Raw genomic sequence first — 8,952 nt, 5'->3', positions numbered from 1 at the left:
TATCCAGTCTCTGACGAGATCTGTGTGACGCGCTTGCGTTTGGACTGAATTACTTTCGGTCTTAACCAGAATCCTTTTCTAGTCCTGTCTTCTAAGCCAATGGTTGAGTGGCGGGGGCGGGCGCAAAGTGACTGACACCTCTCCGGACAAATGGCAATGAAGGAAATAAAGGTGCTTCGTTTTGGTGGGAGCCAGTGGAAGCGCAGCTGCATTGGGGCGGAGCCGGCCACCAGACGGCGGGAGGGGATTAGCCGTAGCCGGAGTGAATGGCAGCCGACGTGGGCATTGGCGACCGGCTGCCGGAATTCAGGCCTGACGTCTGGGTTAGCGCCCCAGGAACCTGGCTGGGTAGGCCATGCACGTGGCCTGCTTGAGGCCTTGGAGACGGGTGCTTCCGGGGGTGGGGTGGCCCCAAAGCAAGAGGAAATCGAGGGATCCACTGTACCCCCTCTCCTCTCTCCACCCAGGGATCTAGAGCCCCCACTTCTCTTCCAGCACTCACGGAACCAGCTCTCCTCCCGAACTCAAGGGCCTAGGGCCTTTGGTTTCCTCCCAGGACCGAGGGATCCCAGACTCTAATTCCACACCCCACATCCGCTTCACATAAGGTCTTTGAATCCGAGCTCCAAGCTCTGATCCTAGGCCCTCATTTTCTCTCCTAGACCTAGGCTTCTTCCAGGCTTCCAATTCCCATTCAGGACTGAGGGGCCCAAGGTACCCATCCCCGCTCCAGGACCCAGGGATCCAGATAGATACCCAGCTCCTTCTTAGACCCAGGGTATTCCAGGTTCCCAGCTTACTCACTGGACCCAGGTATACCGGGTCCCCAGCTCTTATCCTAGACCCAGGATTCCAGGTCCCTAGCTCACTTCCTGGAACCAAGGATTCCAGGTCCCTAGCTTTCTTGCTGGACCCAGGGAGTCCTAGTTCTGTCCTAGACCCAGAGATTCCAGATAACCAGCTCCTCTCTTGGACCCAGGTATAACAGATCCCCAGTTGCCCTCCTGGACCCAGGTATCCCAGACACGTCCAGCAGAAATCATCACTTTATTCCTGGTTGTCTCCACATTCACCCATTTGCCCTGGAACAAGGACAAGTCACAGCGAGTCAGACTGGAGTCCAAACTAGTCCCAGGCTGCACCCTGGAGAGGAGGCTCCAGGAATCTTTTTTTTTTTTTAAAGTTATTTATTTAATTTATTATTATCTTTGGCTGCGTTGGGTCTTTGTTGCTGCACACAGGCTTTCTCTAGTTGCAGTGAGCGGGGGCTGCTCTTCGTTGTGGTGCACGGGCTTCTCATTGCGGTGGCTTCTCTTGTTGCAGAGCACGGGCTCTAGGCACGCGAGCTTCAGTAGGTGGCACACGGGCTCAGTAGTTGTGGCTCGCGGGTTCTAGAGCACAGGCTCAGTAGTTGTGGCACATGGGCTTAGTTGCTCCATGGCATGTGGGATCTTCCTGGACCAGGGATTGAACCCATGTCCCCTGCACTGGCAGGTGGATTCTTAAACTCTGAGCCACCAGGCAAGTCCCTCCAGGAATCTTCTGACCCAGGCCCCCAGCCTGCTTCTGACAAAAACCACCCGGGGTCCCAAGCCTGGAGGGTTCTTTGGGGCCAGGGGACACTGGATCCTCCTGTCCATTTCTGCCCAGGGTATGCCTAGTTCACTGCTTAAACGCCCAGGGTCTTCTTCATGGCTTCGTACACCACGTAGCTGATGCCACCTGCTGGTAACACCTTCAGTAACGTGGGGGGTCATACCTCGGTACAGCCCCGGGCAGCCCTGCTGGGCCAGGATCTGCCGGAAGACTCCACACATGGTGAGGTTCGAACCCTCCACGGTGTCTGCGGGGACAGAGGCAAGCTCAGAGCCTGGGCCAGAGATGACTGGGCATTCTGGAGGGGGGCGCGGGCTGGAAAGTTGGGGGGGTCAGTGAAGCCAGGAGCAAGGGGTCTGGGTGTCAGTTGGAAAGAAGTTTGGAAGACTTTTAGAGGAAATTAGTCAGTTTGGGGAGAGTGAGGGGCAGGAATTTTCAGATTGTTGTAGGGAACATCTTAGAAAACATTCCAATTTCTAAGATCTGCTAGAGATTTGGGGATTGTGCTAAGGGATAGTTTGGGGACATTTTCAAGATCAGGGTGCTGGGCTAAGGACCTGTTTGAATGTTTGAGGATTTGTTTAGGGGTTTGAGAGTCCCTTTGGGGGGTGGTCACATCTGGGGAGTTCCCAGGATACTGCAGCAGGTGGTTATGAGTTTGGGGATGTCTCAGAGTCAGATTTGGCAAATTTAGAAACGGTTTGACTTCTGGAGTCAATTGAGGGCTGGGTCCGATGTGGAGAAGTTGGGAGGTCATTTGGGGAGTATATGTCTTGAGGTCAGTATGGGGGCCTGAGTCACATTCAAGGAGGTTTGTGGGAGTCATTTGGGAGCTGGATGTTTGTTTTTGTTTTTGTTTTTGTTTTTGCGGTACGCGGGCCTCTCACTGCTGTGGCCTCTCCCGCCGCAGAGCACAGGCTCCGGACGCGCAGGCTCAGCGGCCATGGCTCACGGGCCCAGCCACTCCGCGGCATGTGGGATCCTCCCAGACCGGGGCACGAACACGTGTCCCCTGCATCGGCAGGCGGACTCCCAACCACTGCGCCACCAGGGAAGCCCTGGATGTTCGTTTTAGTGATGTGCAGGGTTAATTGAAGGGCTGAGATCAGATTTGGGGGTGAGTGTAAGTTTTGGTGGATTCAGGGGTCAGCAGAGGTGGTCAGGATCAGATATGGAGAGTTTAGGAGTCAGTTTGGGGCGGGGATGAGAAAGTTCAGAGAGCAGAGGCAAGGTGGGGAGGGGCATGCGAGGTCGCCTCTAGGGCCAGGCTGACCTTGGGCTTGCATCCTGGTGCGCACCGAAGTCAGTGGGTAACTGGCCATCTGGCCACAGGTTGTGGACAGTGTCACGGACGACAGACTGACCAGGCCACTGGGGTCCTCCATGTCCCTGCCTGATTTCAGCCAGAGGCACCTGAGCATCTACAAGAGAAAAAGGACAGGAGAGGGACTTCCCTGGTGGGCCAGTGGTTAGGACCCCATACTTCCACTGCAGCGGCACGGGTTCGATCCCTGGTCGGGGAACTAAGGTCCCACATGCCACGTGGCCAAAAAAAAAAAAAGAAGAAGAAAAGGCCAGGAGGAAGCTCTCTACAGGCCTGGGTTCACGCCGCCCCTGACACCCCCCTCTGCGGGACCCACACCTCGTAGACAGCCAGGTCGGTGCAGGTGTAGGGAATGATGCCAAGCATCAGGTAGCCGCGGTAAAGGACGCGGGTGCCCTCCTGCTCCACGATATGCCTGGCGCAGTCCAGCAGCCCCTTGTACTGGCCAGTCTGGCACAGGGTCAGCCATGTCTTCAGCACCTGGGGAGGATGAGGAGTGAGGTGGCTTGTTTGATCTAATCCTCTCAGTGACCCCCAACCATGGCCACTGTCCCCATCTACACAGAAGGAAACTGCTCAGGAACGCACACAGCTGAGTTTCAAACTCAGATGCCTCGGCCTGTATGTGCTCTCAGCCCAAGAGTGTGAGGAAGGGACTTCCCTGGCGGTCCGGTGGTTAAGCTTCCGCACTTCCACTGCAGGGGACGCGGGTTCGATCCCTGGTCGGGGAACTAAGATCCCGCAGGCCGCGTGGTGTGGCCAAAAAATTTTTTAAAAAAAAGGGTGAGGGAAGAGATGTGAGCGGGGTGGGGTCTGCCGCAGCTCTGCCCTAACGCCAGCCAACTGTAGTGCCACGCAAGTGTGGACCCCAGGTAGCCAGATCTGCCAATTTTCTGAAAGAAGCCAGTTACTGGAATTTTTATGAAATGCCCCAATATCAAAATATTGGCAGCTCTACAGTTGTGCAAAAGACAGCACACCGAGTGTGGTAGGCAAAATTCTAAGGTGGTCCCCAAGATTTCCATCCCCCTGATAGCATTGTCTATTTAATGCCCTCCCTCCTGCCCTTGAGCTACTGAAGCCCGCATGCCTAGAGACCTGTGAATGTGATGGGCTGTCACTCCCCTCGGTCAGGTTACATGATATGACAAAGCTGAAGGGATTTTGCAGATGTAATAAAGCCCCTAACCGGTTAAGTTAATCAAGAGAAATCGTCCTGGGTGGGCCTGACCCAATCAGGAGAGCCCTTTAAAAGAGAGTCTATTGCCGGAGACAGAAGGCGTCAGAGAGATTGGAAGCATCAGAAACACTCTTGGGTTGTGTCTTTTCTTTTTTTTTATGCCATGCCACAGCTTGCAGGATCTTAGTTCCAGGGATCAAACCTGGCCCTCAGCAGTGAAAGTGCAGAGTTCTAACCACTGGACCATCAGGGAATTCCCTCAGGTTGGTCTCAAACAAGCAAACTGTTATGGAGAGGATCACATGGCAGGAAACAGTGGGTGGCCTCCAGGAGCTGAGGACCTCGGTCCTACAATCATAAGAAAATGAATCCCGCCAACAACCAGGGAGTTTCGCAGAGGACTGCAAGCCTCAGATGGGTTCATTGGTAGCCCAATTGACACCTTGATTTCCACCTGATCAAACCCTGAGCAGAGGACCCGATTAGCCAGTGCCCAGACGTGACCCACAGAAACAATGAGATAATAAATCCGTATCATTTTAAGCTACTGAGTGCAGTAATTTCTTATGCAACAATCAAAAACAAAAACACTTCACAGATGCAAAGTATTGTATACAGAATGGATAAACAGTAAGGTCCTGCTGTATATAGCACAGGGCACTATATTCAATGTCCTGTGATAAACCATAATGGAAAAGAATATATATATATAAAAGAATGGGGACTTCCCTGGTGGCGCAGTGGTTAAGAATCCGCCTGCCAATGCAGGGGACACGGGTTCGATCCCTGGTCCAGGAAGATCCCACATGCTGCGGAGCAACTAAGCCCGTGCACCACAACTACTGAGTCTGCACACCACAACTACTGAAGCCCACACGCCTAGAGCCCATGCTCCGTAACGAGAAGACAGTGAGAAGCCCGTGCACCGCAACAAAGAGTAGCCCCCTCTTGCCGCAACTAGAGAAAGCCCATGCTCAGCAATGAAGACCCAAAGCAGCCAAAAAAAAAAAAAACAGAAAGAAACAACCAGACAAGGGCAAGAATTATGTGGAGAAAACTTTAAAAGACCATTAAAGGGCAAAAAAGGAGACTTGAACAAATGGAAATGTTCTCGGATACGTAGAACCGATATCATATGGATGGCAATAATCTCTAAACTCAACTACGAATTGAACATCATGCCAGTAAAAAACAAATACCAGTAGGTGATTTTGTGTTCTGAACGAGGTGCATTGCTTCTGAAGTTTGAATGGAAAAACTCAACAGAGAATAGCTTGGAAAACTGATAAAGAAGAGAAGGGATGGAAAATAATAAGACATAATATCAAGTCTCAAAAATTAAACACGGGGCTGGGACTTCCCTTGTGGTCCAGTGGTTAAGACTCCACGCTTCCAGTGCAGTGGGTGCGGGTTCAATCCCTGGTCGGGGAATTAAGATCCCACATGCCACGTGGTGCAGCCAAATAAAGAAAAAATGGTGGGGCAAAACTGCATAGACAGGGCTTCCCTGGTGGCACAGTGGTTGAGAGTCCGCCTGCCGATGCAGGGGACACGGGTTCGTGCCCTGCTCCGGGAAGATCCCACATGCCGCGGAGCGGCTGGGCCCGTGAGCCATGGCCACTGAGCCTGCGCGTCCGGAGCCTGTGCTCCGCAACGGGAGAGGCCACAACAGTGAGAGGCCTGTGTACCGCAAAAAAAAAAAACCAAAAAAACAAAAAACTACATAGACAGTAACATGATCAGTGGTCCCCAAGGACTGGGGGAAGGAGGGAGGGGCTAATAGGTGTAGTACAGGGACTTTTTACGGCCGTGAAATTATTCTGTGTGATGCTATTATGGTGGCTACTTGTCAAAACCCATAGCAAGTACAACATAAAGGGTGAACCCTGATGTCAACTCTGGGCTTTGGTTAATAATAATGTATCAATATTGGCTCATCAATTGTAACCAAAGTACCACCGAAATGCAAGATGTTAATGATAGCGGAAACTGTGTATGTGCGAGAGGTATATGGAAACACTCTGTACATTCTGCTCAATTTTTCTGTAAACCTAAAACTGTGCCACAAAATAAAGTCTATTCATTAAAAAAAAAATTAAAAGATAGTAGTGCATGAAGAGACCCTAGAGCGACAAGAAGAGAAAGGTCAGAAATAAACCCAAATATATACAAATATAGGTAATTTACCCAATTTAGTAAATTACAATGGTGGCGTCTTGGGTCATTGCTGGGGGAAAGGAGAGGACCCATTCAGTAAATAGTGTTGAGGTCACCAGGTAGCCATCCGGAATACAAGTTTGATACATATCTTACATGGAGAAGGAGAGGAGGAAGAGGGGGAGGGGAAGGAGGAAGCAGTAGCAGCTACCACCTCATCATGTTTCATCTTCTACGGGGCAGATATTCTCTTACCTCCATGGGGTCGATGAGCATCTGGGAAGTGGCCACAGCCAGGGAGCTGGCAAGGAGTCATTCCTGAAAGGGTGGTGACTCATGCACTCCGCAGAAGTAATTCTTACACTGGGACAGGAGAGAGGAAAATGAGAGAATAACTAACCTACCTTCCTTCCTGAAACTCATCCAGGGGAAGGGGTCTGGGACCCGGAGGATGAACATATGTCTTGGATAAGGATCTGGGCTTTGGGGGTCGTGGGTACAGGAGAGGTGAGGGCTTGAGTGTGGGGATGGGAAAAGCAGATCATCCCCCCACCTGTTCAAAGACAGAGAACTTGATGGCATACTCCGGGGCGATCTTGAGTACGTTGATACCATTGCCCCTCCATAGCAAGCAGACACCCCCACCCCCACCCCCACCCCGCCTCCTGGACCATGCTCCGTATACCTCCCAGCAAATTCATGAAATTTGTCTTGGAGGAGTAGACCTGGGGATACGGAGGCCCCTGGCCCTCTGAGGAAACCTCCACCCCATCTCCATCCCCATCCCAGCCTGGAGCTCAACCTCTCCTGTCTCCAGCTGCCCAACTCCAAACCTACCCGCTCCCATCCCCATTCCTTCTTCAATGCCTTCCTTCACTAGTCGTAGAATTCTCTAAAACGACCCAGACCCAAACCCAACACCTACTCACATTCCCATCTCATCCCTCATCTTCTCCTCCTCTCCAGTCCTATTTTGTCTTCAAAGACCCCATCCCCAGTTCTCTGATCCCCACCCCATCCTTGTCCCTGGTACCATCCTCTCAACTCCAACCCCTGTCCCCACCCCACCCTGGTACCTGTTTCCGGTTACACCCTCACCCCCATCCTGAACTCCATCAGCTCCACTTCCGCCCATCCCCATCCCAGCAGCTCCAGCGCCATGTTCCCCATGCACCTGCATGTACACCTTGGCACAGTCCAGAGGGGCCGTGCTCGGGTGAGACACCACCCCAGCCATGGCTCCCGAGAGGAGAAACTTCCACAAGGCTCCCTGATTATCTACCTCCACGATAGCCATGGGGACCATCAGCCGCTCTCCAGTGTCCAGCACCTGCAGGACAGACCCGGCTCCCACCCCCACTCAGCCAGGCTGGAGCTCCTTCCCCAGACACATCTCCAGAACCCCCTCCCAGTCCAAGGCCTACCCGGTCCCCACTGCTTCAAGGTGGCATTCCATCCAGGTCTGCTGGAAGAGGAGCGGGCCATGCAGGGGTGTGGGCAGCGTAGCCTTCTCCCCCTGCAGTCCTGGCTGGAGGTTCTGGGAGGCCCATGGTGCCCAAACTCCGCTGCTGTGTTGGGAGATACTCCAGTTTGCTTTCAGGCACGTGCCCAAACACGTACCCATATACATGGGTGCAGCCCAGTTTCAAGGAGGGGGGTGAGTTTTGGTGAGTAAGGACTTGACCCTCTTAAACAGGGTCTGGACCCTCGAGCAAGCCTTCTGACCTTCCTCAGGTTGGGCTCCCATGGCAGCTGGAGGGTCAGGACACTTAGGTTCAAACGCCTGGTGAGAAGTTTGCCCATCCAGCAACCATGTGGGAGGGACGCCTTGTAAATTTGGGTCCCAGGGGATGATGAGGTTACAAAGGCCCTTGTGAGCTCACTGCATATGAGAGGGAGGGAGTGTCTCCCTGCCCACGAAAGGTCCACATCCCAACCCCTCTAAACATGTGAACGTGTGACATTACATGGCAAGGGGGAGGGGGTGGATTAAATTTGCAGGTAGAATTCAGGCTCGGAATCAGCTGATGGGGAGATGGAAAGGTTGTTCTGGATTAACCACAGGGGCTCAATGTAACCTCACGAGTCCTTCAACAGGGAAGAGGGAGGCAGAACCATCAGTGTTAGAGGGCCTGGTTGTGAGAAAGATTCCACTGGCCACTGCTGGCTTTGAGGATGGAGGAGGGGGCCACGAGCCATGGAATGCAGGTGGCCTTTAGAAGCTGGAAAAGACCAGTTAGCAGATTCTCCCCTGGAGCTTCCAGAAGGAGCCAGCCCTGCTGACAGCTAGATTGTAGCCCAGTGAGATCCGTGTCAGGCTTCTGACCTCCACAATAATATTTTAAGCCACCAAGTTTGTGGTCCTTTGTTACAACAGCCATAGGAAACTAACAAACTATGTATCGTTGTCATGGCAAGAGGAGGTGGAAGTGGGGGAGAATGGGAAGGCTCTGGAGCTCTGGGAGAGAGAGACACAGTTAGTCCCCGAAGTAAGACAGGCATAGGTTTGGAGTCAGATGGACCTGAGTTTGAATCCTATCTCAGACACTTCTTGCTGTGTGACCTTGGGGTACCTGTTTTTTTTTAAAGAATCATCTTTTTTTTTTTTAAATTTATTTATCTTTGGCTCCGTTGGGTCTTTGTTGCTGCGCGCGGACTTTCTCTAGTTGCGGGGAGCGGGGGCTACTCTTTGTTG

At 52.5% G+C, this 8,952-nt stretch overlaps 1 protein-coding gene across 1 annotated transcript; it reads right to left on the bottom strand.

The window, feature by feature from the left end:
• Positions 1–790: 790 nt before the first annotated feature.
• SLC25A41 (solute carrier family 25 member 41) lies at positions 791–8,099 on the bottom strand. Its single transcript, XM_022556994.3, is given in 10 exon segments — positions 791–1,750; positions 1,752–1,843; positions 2,870–3,017; positions 3,239–3,400; positions 6,513–6,620; positions 6,811–6,918; positions 6,920–6,982; positions 7,432–7,604; positions 7,819–7,905; positions 7,908–8,099. Coding segments are annotated over 10 exon segments (1,119 nt in total). The 5' UTR covers positions 8,005–8,099; the 3' UTR covers positions 791–1,669.
• Positions 8,100–8,952: the final 853 nt, after the last annotated feature.

Source organism: Delphinapterus leucas, unplaced genomic scaffold (genome assembly GCF_059928025.1).
Source record: "Delphinapterus leucas isolate spDelLeu-1000000601 "Yukka" unplaced genomic scaffold, BTC_Dleu_Yukka2 spDelLeu_asBTCV2_sq25, whole genome shotgun sequence".
NCBI classification, from domain to species: domain Eukaryota; kingdom Metazoa; phylum Chordata; class Mammalia; order Artiodactyla; family Monodontidae; genus Delphinapterus; species Delphinapterus leucas.
Note: the sequence above shows the minus strand (reverse complement) of the source record. Positions and strands in the feature narration are given on the sequence as shown.